General features: G+C 36.0%; 1 protein-coding gene across 2 annotated transcripts in view; it reads left to right on the top strand.

Moving 5' to 3' along the window:
* The window catches only part of GDPD1 (glycerophosphodiester phosphodiesterase domain containing 1), a 47,978-nt gene extending 35,998 nt beyond the window's left edge, over nt 1-11,980 (top strand). For both annotated transcript variants that reach the window (XM_058283888.1, XM_058283889.2), the window contains exons 7-10: nt 6,321-6,454; nt 7,857-7,916; nt 9,281-9,332; nt 9,778-11,980. In XM_058283888.1, the coding sequence (XP_058139871.1) occupies nt 6,321-6,454; nt 7,857-7,916; nt 9,281-9,332; nt 9,778-9,900 (369 nt within the window). In that variant the 3' untranslated portion in view covers nt 9,901-11,980. The remainder of the gene's footprint in view (nt 1-6,320; nt 6,455-7,856; nt 7,917-9,280; nt 9,333-9,777) is intronic.
* Nucleotides 11,981-13,332: the final 1,352 nt, after the last annotated feature.

The following is a 13,332-nucleotide window of genomic DNA, read 5'->3' as shown; positions in this document are numbered from 1 at the left end:
AGGGAGAGCCGCCCAGCGGGAAAGGAAGTGCAGCCTGCCCGAGAATGGTGCCACACACATGGAGAGCTGACAAAACAAGATGACACAACAAAAAGAAACACAGATTCCTGATGCCGCTGATAAGGATAGAAGCGGTCACAGAAGAACATACAGTGAATGGACACAGAGAGCAGAAATAAAAAAATAATAATAAATCTTTAAAAAAAAGAAAATAGATCTATAAAAATAAATTTTGACCAATTTTGAAATGGTTTGCCTAATGTCTATATGTTAGCAAAAAGGTCAACTAAGAGAATTTGAAATTCAAAATGTTAAAAAATCTTAAGCACTGAAGACTCTTTTTTCAGAACTCAAGTGATAGTACAGAAGAAACATGACACAAGTAGCAATTCGCAGATAAAAAGACCTCTTTTGGTAAGGACTTTCTTCCTAGAAAAGAAGGCAAAAACATATATCCAACATATATTATAATTCAGAGTATGACTGAGGCCCTCAGTAAAACAGGGAAGTTTTATTTATGTGCAGCAAGTGCTGTGATATCCCGACGTAGCTTAAAAAAAAATGAGAGAGCAAACACTTGACTGAGTGGCTTCAGAACTTCAGACTAAGACTTTTCCATAACTGGACAGTATCTAATGATATTTTTAGATGTCATTAAAACAGAGATAATACACTGGAGGCCTTGTGGCCTACTGATCTTTTTACTTCATTAAAAATTTATAGAGAAAAAATAGCAATAATACCAAATGCTGGAGAGGTTGCAGAGAAACTGTATTTCTCATACTTTGCTGCTGGCAATGTAAAATAGCACAAGCCACTATCTTAAATAGCTCAGCAGTTTCTTACAAAACTAATGTACTTACTGTATGAATCAGCAATCTCATTCTCGGCATTTATCCCAGAGAAATGAAAACGTATGCACATAAAAACCTCTATACCAGTGGTTATAGCAGTTTAATTCATAATAGCAAAATGCTGGAAGCAACCCAAATATCCTTCCATGGGTAAATGGTTTAGCAAACTGGTATACCCATACAGTGGGATACTACTCAGCAATAAAAAGGAGTAAACTATTGATGCACGTTAACAGTCTGGATGGTCCTCAGGGGCATTATGCATTGTGAAAAAAATCAACCTCCAAAGGTTATATATTTGGTATGTACGTATGATATAATTCCATTTATATAACATTCTCAACCTATAGACATTGAGAGCAGATTAGTGGTTGCCAAGGGACAGAGATGATGGGTAGAGTCAAGAGTGGGTACGAAGGCAGCGGACTTGGCCCAGTGGTTAGGGTGTCCGTCTACCACATGGGAGGTCTGCGGTTCAAACCCTGGGCCTCCTTGACCCGTGTGCAGCTGGCCCATGCGTAGTGCTGATGCACACAAGGAGTGCCTGCCTCTCAGGGGTGTCCCCTGTGTAGGGGAGCCCCACATGCAAGGAGTGCGCCCCATAAGGAGAGCCACCCAGCGCGAAAGAAAGTGCAGCCTGCCCAGGAATGGCGCCGAACACACGGAGAGCTGACACAACAAGATGACACAACAAAAAGAAACAGAGATTCCCATGCCGCTGACAACAACAGAAGCGTATAAAGAAGATGCAGCAAATAGACACAGAGAACAGACAACCGGGGTTCCTGGGGGAAGGGGAGAGAAATAAATAAATAAATATTTTTTTAAAAAAAAGTGGGTATGAATGAAAAGAGGTAGCACTAAGGAGTTCTCTTTTGGTGATGAAATAGTTCTGTATCTTGACTGTGGTGGTGGTTACATGATATTATAAATGAAATAAAATTTATAGAATTATGCACACATACAAACACAACAAACACATGATTGTGGGTTAAAAATGGTAAAGCTGAATAAGGCCTGTAGTTTAATTGTACCATAATGTACTAATGTCAGTTCTTGATTTTGAAACTGTACTACAGTTATAGGAGATGTCACTATATGGGGAAACTAAGTGAATGAGATACAGTACTTAACTATTTTTGCAACTTCTTATGAGTCTATAATTATTTCAAAATAAAAAGCTCAATTTTGGTCCATAATCATACAACTTTCCTCTTGATTCACATATTTCTCCAGAAGCCTCTGGCTTTCTGTCATTTTAGAATTTCAAAACTCCAAAATTTTCAGTAATAATTTTCAAACATTACAGTAAGAATATCTCAACAATATTTAGCATTCATGTTATCAACATGCTATATAATTAAATTATGCACATTTTACAATTCTTAAAGTATGATTCAGTAGAATTTTCCATTCACCGAAATCTCAGATGTTAGAAATTAAAAATATGAAAATAAAAGGAAGGGGTGCACACAGTGGTGGTGGGGAAACATGTGACTCTTTCATTTAATGACTTTATTTCTTCATTCTTAGTACAGTGGTTCTTAACCTTGGCTATACATTGGAATTATACAAAGTGTGGCAGTTTGATATAGTTATGAATTCCAAAAATAGATATTGGATTATGTTTGTAACCTGGTCTATTACTGGGCATGACTGAGTTATGTTTAGGGCTTTGTTTGGGCCACGTCATTAGGGCTTTGAGTCCCTACCCCTTGGTGGGTGGGAACTCACAGATAAAAGGCATGGCAAAGGACAGAGTTGGAGCTTTTGATATGAGGGTTTTTGATGTTGAGTTTTGATATTGGAGTTTGTTGCTGAGGCCTTAAGCTGGAGCCCCGGGAAGTAAGCACACAGAGGAAAGAGAAGCAAGACCCTGGAAGGGAGGAAGCCAGGAAGCCTGAACCCTCACAGATGTAGGCAGCCATCTTGCTCCAACATGTGAAAATAGATGTTGGTGAGGGAAGTAACCTATACTTTATGGCCTGATATCTGTAATCTCCTACCCCAAATGAATACCCTTTATAAAAAACAACCAATTTCTGGTATTTTGCATCAGCACCGCTTTGGCTGACTAATACATAAAGTTTTTATGTATTAAAAACATAATGCCTGGGTCCCATCTCAGATATTCTGATTTAATAGATATGGGGTGTGGCCAGTTGTTATGATATAGCCTGTGCATAAATTCAAAATTGTTTCCAAATGTACCTAGTCCCTAAAAGTCCAAATAAGTAGTATAGGCCCTACAGTCTTTGAATGTTCCAAAAAAGATGTAAGACTGAAGGTGTATTCAAGGTTGCATCCAGATGGAATGTGGAAGATCTGCTAATCCAAGCTGGCTTGGAATGTGGGGAATATGCAACTCACCTGGAGGAAATAACCTATCTGATACACAGATCAAACACTGAAGAGACTTACCAAAGGTCTGTTTGCATACCATCACCCGTCTCCCTAATCTTAAACCTCTGTATAAAAGTGACCAAAAAATGCTGTTCGGGGCTGGTTATTATTAGGACAAGAGTCCGCCGAGTCCAGCCGGTTGAAATAAACCAACTTCCTTCTCAGAGTTCTCATGTCCTGGCCTTCAATACCGCGCACACCCCACTTCTCTACAACAGTTAAACATTCCAGAATACCACTCCCCCTCCTGTGGCCCCCACCAGCAGCCTTGCATAGCTCCTCAGAAGAACCAGTTATTGTTTTAAGTGCTCTGATTCCAAAACTGTATAAGTTTTGAGTGGCCAGTCCCTTACTCTATATTTTCCATGATTCTCTGTTATTCTTAGTGTGTGATTTTGTTGAAAACAAGGTTTTTCAGGGACTTGCATATTGTTTTACAGCTGAAACATCCTAATATAAATATAGGGATGAAAATATTACAAAACATGGCAGCGGACTTGGCCCAGTGGTTAGGGCGTCCGTCTACCACATGGGAGGTCCGCAGTTCAAACCCCGGGCCTCCTTAACCCGTGTGGAGCTGGCCCATGCGCAGTGCTGATGCGCGCAAGGAGTTCCCTGCCACACAGGGGTGTCCCCGTATAGGGGAGCCCCACACGCAGGGAGTGCACCCCGTAAGGAGAGCTGCCCAGCGTGAAAGAAAGTGCAGCCTGCTTAGGAATGGCACCACATACACGGAGAGATGACTCAGCAAGATGACGGAACAAAAAGAAACACAGATTCCCGTGACAACAACAGAAGCGGACAAAGAAGATGCAGCAAATAGACACGGAGAACAGACAATCGGGGTGGGGGCGGGCGGAAGGGGAGAGAAATAAATAAATCTTTAAAAAAAAAGAAAAGAAAATATTACAAAACATCATCTGAACATAAGGGGCAAAATAAATCCTCAAACTTATTTATTCTCTTCTTTAAAATAAAGTAGGTTATTTTGAGCTAACTAAAATAAATTTACTTTGCTTTTTTGTATGTTTCTTCATTATATTACTTTTGTTTAGAAAGTTCAATTTTATCATAATTTTTATTCATTTTAAAAACAAATAGAAGAAACTTGCTTTCTAGAGGTTTTGGGTTTTTTTTTTTAACACATTTTCCAATAGAAACTTTCAATGGTGGCTAGATTCTTGGACTAGACTACAAAATACTCTTTATAGTGTAGATGAAAGATGATACATTTGCAATAGTATTGATATACAAATATATATACACAGATATATATAAAGAAATAAGGTTACTATTTCATACCTTCATCTTTTTTTCTTGTTCCATTAGATTGCTATATGTTTACTCTCTAGTGTTAAGTACTATCACTAAGGACAAAAGTGGTTTTGTGTTGCAAATGCTAAACATGTCTTTCAAAGTGCTTCTAGATTGACAAAGTTTTTTTTTTTTTAGTGATAATACTGGCAAAGATTTACTCTATTCTCATACATAGGTAGTGGGTAAATGAATTGGGGCAATCTTTCTGGAAACAATTTCATAATACATATCAAAAGCCTTTAAAAAGCCCATGCTTTTAACCTAGCAATTCAGTGTCTCTGTCTCTGTCTCTGTCTCTGTCTCTGTCTCTCTCTCTCTATATATATATATGTAATTTTTTTTTTTAGGTTCTGGGACCAGGCATTGAACCCAGGACCTCCCATGTGGGAAGCTGGCACTCAACTGCTTGAGCCACAAAAGCTCCCTTAGATATTTATTTTTACCTCATCAGCTACTAAAAAGGAGCTACAGTAGTTACCAAGATCAAGACCAGGGCATTCTTATCTAAGCCCTCATGATGCCATGTTTGTATTCTGGAAAAGTGAATCTCTTGAGACAGCTAAAGCTCCCCCTAAAGAAAATCCCATCATTGTAATTGTCTTGGGGGCCATTGTTCCATACAGATTATTTGTTTTTTTAATGTAAAACCAATATATGCCACTGGACTTGATGACAGAAGAATAAGACCACAGCTCAGGTGGAAGTAATTGAACAAATGATGTGGCAGATGCTGCAGGTTTGTTGAATCTTGAACTGAAGCCTGTTTTACTGATAGATATAATGACCCACATTCTCAGAATTGTGCTTATAGGTATAGTTGAACTTAGTAGTTGTTTTGAATCTAAAAGTCCAGTTCTAAAAGTCTAACAGAAAAGGCAGGTATTGTTAAGAGTTCCTGTACATCTAAGAGTCCTCAAACTGAATCCAATCAAGGATTCTCTAGTTAAGAATTCCTGTACATCTAAGAGTTCCAAAACTGAATCCAATCAAGGATTCTCTAGTTGCCTCTCCATGCAGGGGCAACATCCAGTGGTTGTGCTGGTGCCTTGGGGAGCCACAGTGGTGGAACGGAAGGTTCCTGGTCCTGAAAGATAAGCTCATGGATTTGACTCCACTGGGGAACCAGCCCCTTTTTGCTGGCGGAACAGTGCCTAGTCCTCTCCTTTTGCCTTACAGCCAAAGTGAATCTAGCAGGCCTTTTTTATTTGTTGGACCTGGTGGCAAATGCAATGCAATTTTCTACTTTTAAAATTATAATTGTATAGAATTACAGTTGAATTAGAGTTTTGGTAGGTGTTTGTGAGTTTATGATATATCCTGAGAAACTAACCACCATTTGTAAAATTCTGTATTTGGAAAAAAATTATTCCATGCTTAAAGGTAAAGAGCACTTAATCCCTTAATCCTAGTTCTAGTGGCTTTTGGCTAGCATTATGATAGGAAGGCAATGTGGTATGTCAATAAATAATTTCTTCCTAACACATTATAATTGCCTAGATACAATATCAACAGAGAGTAGGGAATAGACAAACTTTAGTAACATCAATCATGATATAAGGCGCTCCAAGGATGATACTGACCTGCTTGTCAAGGACTAGCCATTTCTAAGTGTGGTGCATTAGTAAATGGGTATCCATATTAGAACAGGTGTTAAAATAGAGTCTTGGGAAATTTTGAGGATTGTGAAATAATCCTCTTTATTTGAGCAGTTGTAAAGTAACACATAATATTGTTTGTGTTTTGTAGAATTCAGATATTCCTATACTCTTCAGTCTGCAACGTGTTCTGCTCATTCTTGGCCTGTTCTTCACTGGTCTCTTGCCCTTCGTGCCCATTCGAGAACAGTTTTTTGAAATTCCAATGCCTTCTATCATATTAAAGTAAGTTGTTACTGTTTTCCTTAATTGTAGCAGAACTAAGATAAATTCTCATTAATATCAGTAGCAATGAGAAAGACTCGGTTTCAGTAGTTATTTCCATATTCTATTAGCTGAGCTTTTTTTTTTTAAAGTTATCAGGGATTGAATTTAGAAACTTGTACATGGGAAGCAGGTGCTCAACCACTGAACTATATCTGTTCCCCAGTGAGAGTTGGTTTTTTCGTTTGTTTGTTTTTAGGAGGTACCAGGGATTGAACCTGGGACCTCATACGTGGAAAGCATATGCTCAACCACTTGAGCTACATCCACTCCCACTAATAACATTTTTTTGATAAAATTATGACATTTTCTAAAATGAATAATAAAGAATTATAAGTACTTAGTATGGGCCCATTTCAGATAACAATGACTTTCTCTGCCTATATATTCAAAACTCAGGTAAAATAAAAATGAACTTAATCATAGAAGCTTAATAATTGTTTTATTCTGATGTAAAATAGCAGTTGCCCTTCAACTTTTCTTTCTACTTCATTGACTGTTCCTAGTTGAAAATACCATTGAACTCAAGTGTACCACTAATATTAATACATTTAGGAAGATCCACCTCCACATCAAATACCTTTGGGGATGAGGAGAGAAAATGGTAAAGTTACTTTATATAAGATACTTCTATATTTACATAATTCTCTACTAGGTACAGAACCTTGCTTTTTTACTCACTAATTTACGAAAATCAAGTAGGCTCTTCCAGTAGAATAGATCATTTAAAAGACAGGGCTCCAGATCTTCAAATTGAAATGGAAAGAATCAAAATGCTTTAAACTAGCCTCATATTTACACTGCAAATACCTTTTAAGCCATAGTAAAGTTTGGTGTTTTAAACCTACTATATACTAAATTATAGCAGAAAAATCAGGAAAAAAGATTTCACCAAAGAAAGAAAAAGCCTAAGACATGAGCCCAGGGCACTCATGGTCTCTGGAAAGATAACTTTTATTCTTTTAACTTTTCAATACTGGTAGCAGAAAGTTTGTTTGAGATCAGTGGGAAAAGTGTATCCAACTATGGGGTTTTTTTGTTTTTTGTTTCTCTATCTGGTTGTGTCATCTTTTTGGTGAGTCGCTTCACCAGTGCCGAGGCCTGCACTGCACAGGTCTGGGAGGCCTTTTTTCTTTTTACCAGGAGGTCCCAGAGATCCAACCAGTCTTCCATATGGTAAACAGGAGCTCAACTGCTTGAGCTGCAGCCATTTCCCCCTACTGTTTTATTTTAAAATTTTTGGTCCTTTTACAAATAGTAAAGCACACAGCAAGACAATTTTTCATATTTGAACTTGTTTAATATATTTATATATCTCCTGATATATTCATGTGTTTCTAATTCCAATTTTATTTTGCCACAGACTAAAAGAACCATGTACTATGTCAAGAAGTCAAAAGTTTCTCATCTGGCTTTCTGATGTGTAAGGATTTTAGTTTCTTGATATAGAATTTATTGCTTTAGCCATGTTTGTTAAGTCCTATACTTATTTAGTCAAGCTTTCCACATGTAGTTTGTAACAAGGAACTGTTGAGTACCTGCTGTGCAAATGAATATGTTTGAATAATTTAATATTTGCTTAATTATTAATCACAAAACCTTAGGTGTTATCTTGAGAGATAATCTCATCTAATTTTATAAGAAACTGAGCCCTCACCCACCTACCCAAATTTAAGTGATTTACTTACAGTTATCTAGCTTGCTACTTATTTGCTGTTTCCACTAGCCCACAGTCAAAAATGTGATGAAAAGAAGTGTGCATAGTAACGCAGTATATGTAAAAGCACGTGTTGCTTAATAGCACATTTCTCAGAAAAGTCTGTACGGAGGTTCAACAGCATAAAGGAAGCCCCACCCATAGGGTGTGTAACACCTTAAATAATGCCTTCATTTCTAAGACAAGTTGAGTTTATTTTTAGGTAAAAACCACAAAGTAATTATATTGTATTTTGCTTTAGATGGAACCTTAAATATTTAAATGTGTTAATAGTTCTAATCACAACTTTTTTACTTAATTCCTCTTTCAAAGTCTTGGAAACCTAGTTTTATCTTTTCTCTCTGCGATAGTGTTTATTCTTTTTTTTTTTTTTTTGTCGTTGTTGCTTTATTCCTCATTCAGTTTCTAGTTTTCAAGGACACATTTTTAACTGGAGGTTAAATGCACATACTGTCTAGTTTCTGTTAATCATTTATAGAAAAAATATATATAACTTACCAGTACAATTAGTACTGGGAAGTATAATTAGTTCCTATCTTACTTAAGTGATTTATATTCTAAAAGTGCACTTGTAAGGTAGTTACTTAAAACTAAAAAATGTTTTTTTCCCTATATGTAGGATAGTATGATTAATGGACATTAAGTCTAAGGTAGCTCACGAAAGACTATTTAATCCATTTATGATGTTATAGAACTTGACCAGAGTTTGCTACCTTATTTTAACTTAGAAAGTTAAGAACATGTTATTCCCAGCTCTTTCTCGTTATTATAGCTCCAGTAGGAAAAGTGAGGAGGCCTCTTTTCCCTTAAATTGCTACAAAAGAATGGGTCTTCTGAGGATCTAATGGCCTCAAGGAGTAGAAGGAAAGTTCTGGTTGTCTGCCAGCAGTCAACAGTGAAAGGAGATCCAGCAGTTAGACATGAAAATGCTTCCATGGCAGCCGTTATTACTTGATGTCATTGCTTATATCGCTGAAGTATTGGAATTTAATTTCAAGTAGGAATTACTAAATTCTGAATTGCCAGTTAGGACTAAGATTACCTAAATCTATTCTGCTTTTCTTTGATAGACTGCTAATGAGGAAAGCTTTGTTTGATCATCTCACCGCCCGAGGCATTCAGGTAAGTTTCTGGAAAGATGCATTTTGGAAACAGAGTGGTTCACCACTTTAACATATTTGTGAAGAATAGGAACTTTTTACTGATTTCATTTGGTCCCTGACTCTAATGGTGTTGTCTTACTGACTCACAAATAAGGGCCTTGAGCTCTGCTTTATAGTTAATAAAAAGCATTGACAATAAAAAATAAAAAAGAATAAAATAAAAATGAAATAAAAAATAAAAAGCATTAGCATTTATATAGGTCAGAAGAGCTAAAATCAGGGATAAGACAGTACATGTTTAATGAGCCAAGTGAAATGTTTAGAAAGAGTTTAATGATTTCTTAGAATTATAAGTTTAAAAGGTTATTTCAAAGTATGCTGAGATTGTAGTGGATAAATGCTAGTAAAAAATAACTTTCTACTTTAACATTTCTTCTCATACGTCTCACACTTCTAATTTTCAGGTATATATTTGGGTATTAAATGAAGAACAAGAATACAAAAGAGCTTTTGATTTGGGAGCAACTGGGGTGATGACAGACTATCCAACAAAACTTAAGGACTTTTTATATAATTTTTCAACATAGAAAAAGTAGTACTCAAAGACATTCAAAGAAAACATGAAAAGACTTAAGAAAAAATCTTTCATCATCATTTCCCTAAACCATTTCCAGAATGGTCAAAGGTTTAATCAGTTAAGTTTTCTTACCTCATTTTTAAGCCTGTCTGAGAATGTAGAAACTATATATTGTGTATTTATTTTAAATAGTATTGTACATTTTACATTTGAAAATAGTTTGTTTAGAAAGATAACTGGTTATGATAGTAAGTAGAAGATTATTGATCAAGATTTCTGTATATGATGCAGTATTCTGCTATTGTAAGTAATTCTGAAATCACAGACTACTTGGTAAATTGGCATTAGCCCTCAATGGAATAAGATCAACTAATTAGTAAAACAAAAAAATTAAGGCCATTACAGCTAATCCGAGTCATGTCTTTATTTCTAGGTACATGTTAGTTAAAAAAACAAAACAAACAAAAAATGGAAGTAGAGTTTGGAAATCAGTGATGTGGTTTGGTTGTCTGGCTAGTTATACTTGTTAACATAAGGCAGGCTCAAAGAAATAACTGAAATTATATTATTTGATCAGAAGTAAAATCTGTAAATTGAATTAGATTTCTCAGTTGCTGTTAATGGGGATATTCTATTTGGAATCTATTTGAAATCTTTTTCAGGTGTGTAACAATGTTACTATGTCTATTTTTTTCATAAATAATAAAAATCACCTTAACAATTGTAAATAATGACAAGATCCAAATAGTCATATTTTTATGTTCCTTTAAAGAATTGTAAAGTTTCAATTTTTTGGCAATGATTAATTGGACCTACATCTAGATCTTAACTTACATCTTGAATCCTATCATCATATTAAACTGATCAAAGTGTACATCATTGTTTCTAATACTCATGGTATGACCTGTTCCTGATTTTTATATCTAAAAATTCATTCTTCTGAGAATTAACTAGAAATAGAATTTCCCAATATATTAGACATCACTTTCTCAGGTTTTTCTGATATGATTTCTTGTAAATCTGTTTCTAATCTTTTATATTAGATCTTTTCATGATCCCAGGTTGGTAGTTAAATATAATCTAGGATAGTAAATTTCTTTTACCTAGATTACATCACTTATTTGGAGTTTGCCAGCTAAACAGCTATCAATGATGATCATATTCTCCCATATGTCCCTGAATAACATAAATAATATTTACTTTTTTGTTTAAATTGAAATAAAGTTTTCCAAGAACAAAATAAGGGTTCTTGATTGTCTTTTTTACAGTCATAATTTCAAATATGCATTATAGTCTTTCGCAGAACTTAATGAGGTGATGAACTGATAATATGAGTAAATGCACCTGAGATTTCTCATCAGAGGAGAGAAAATTAAAGAAAATTTGGAAACCCTTTTATGTTAAGGAAGTTGCCTCTTGGCATTTGAACAAATAATTTGGGCAGGTCCATTAAATCAGTCATTTTTATACTGTAGTTGCTAGGAATCATTTTGATCATCTTTTATTTGGTTCTTGATTGAATTATAATTAAAGAGACATTACATTCAGAATTGTAGCACTTATTGTGACAGTTTTTAAAGGACTCTAACAGCTTCTTTGCCAGTTAAGGGATATAGAGGGTACAGCTATTTACCTGAATGTATTAAATAAATACCTACTACCACTCTAATTTTCCTAGTTGTAACTCTGTTACAGGTTATTGACCACATAACCATGTCCTAGACAACTTTGCCAAAACAGATTAATTACAAGGGGGACTAATCCACAAAGTTTCAGGGTGAATTGGGAAAGTACCCGTTAAATGAGGTGAGGAAACAGGCCATTCCTTAGTAAAAGTTTGTAGCTTTCCTTCCCAATACATCTTATTTTTATTGAGAATGTCAATTTCTATCTTGAGTTTCTGCTGTTTCATAATTCTTTACAAATGTTTCACAACGATGCAAAGTGTTTGTGGTGGGGTGATATATGGGAACCTTGTATGAAGTTATGCATGTTTGTTTTGTAAGTTCACAAGATTAGCTATATGTTTATTGTTTATGTATGTTCATGTATGAATGATATACTTCAATAAATTTTTAAATGAAAAAAAAGAAGGCATTGGGATGAATATTTAAAGTACTGAAAGAGGGGAGTGGATGTAGCTCATTGGTTGAGTGCTGGCTTCCTACATATGAAATCCTGGGTTCAATCTCTGGTACCTCCTGAAAAATAAAAGATAAATAAAAAACTGAAAGAAAACAATTGCCATCCATGCAACAGTAACACAAAGAGAGCTGGGGAGCTATACTAATATCAGAGAAAATAGACATAAAGTCAGCAACTGTTAAAAGGGAAAAAGGTCAATATATACTGATAAAAGGGTTAATTTAGCAAGAAGAAATGACAAAAATATACAGAGGGGAGCAGATGTGGCTTAAGAGATTGAGCTCCCACCTACCGCATGGGAGATCCCGGTGCCTCCTAGAGAAGATGAGCAAGACAGTGAGCTGGTGCAACAGTCTGGCAGAGACCTCACACAAGATGACACAACAAGGAGAGACACAAAAGAGGAAACACCATGAGAGAGACAACAAAGCAGGGAGTGGAGGTGACTCAAGCAATTGAGTGCCTCTCTCCCACATGGGAGGACCCAGGTTCGATTCCTGGTGCCTCCTAAAGAGAAGATGAGCAGACGCAGAGAGCACACAGCAAATGGACACAGCAGACAGCAAGCTCAAGCAACAAGGGCAGGGAGTAAATAAATCTTTAAAATATATATGTGGGAGTAGATGTGGCTCAGGCAGTTGAGCACCTGGGTTCAGTTTCAGGTGCCTCCTAAAGAACATAAACAACAGACGTTGAGCAAAAACAAAGAGCAGACAATGAGAAAAACAACCAGCAGAAAATAAGAAAAAACAACCGGCAGACAATGAGCAAAAACAACAATCAAGACAAGGAGCAAACAATGAGCAAAAAGCACATGAAAAGATGCTCAACATCACTAGCTATTAGGGAAGTGCAAATCAAAACTACAATGAGAGACCATCTTATACCTATTAGACTGGTGGCCATTAAAAAAACAGGACTCTAAGTGTTGGAGAGCATGTGGAGAAATGGGAACCCTCATCTGCTGCTGGTGAGAATGTAGAGATCCAGCCATTGTGAAAGACAGTTTCTCAGTTCCTTAAAAAACTAGCTTTATATTTGCCATATGACTCAGCAATTCCATTGCCTGGTATATGCCCAGAAGAACTGAAAACAAGGACACAAACTGGTATATGCACACCAATGTTCATAGTGGCATTATTCACCATTACCAAAAGTTGGAATCAACTCAAATGCCCATCAATAGATGAATGGATAAACAAAATGTGGTATATACATACAATGGAATACTACTCAGCTGTAAGAAGGAAAATAGTACTAACACATGGTATAACGTGGATGAATCTTAAGGACTTTA

The sequence above is a fragment of the Dasypus novemcinctus genome, chromosome 21, assembly GCF_030445035.2.
Source record: "Dasypus novemcinctus isolate mDasNov1 chromosome 21, mDasNov1.1.hap2, whole genome shotgun sequence".
Classification (NCBI taxonomy): Eukaryota; Metazoa; Chordata; class Mammalia; order Cingulata; family Dasypodidae; genus Dasypus; species Dasypus novemcinctus.
The sequence above is the reverse complement of the archived record's forward strand: the minus strand, read 5'-3'. Positions and strand labels throughout refer to the sequence as shown.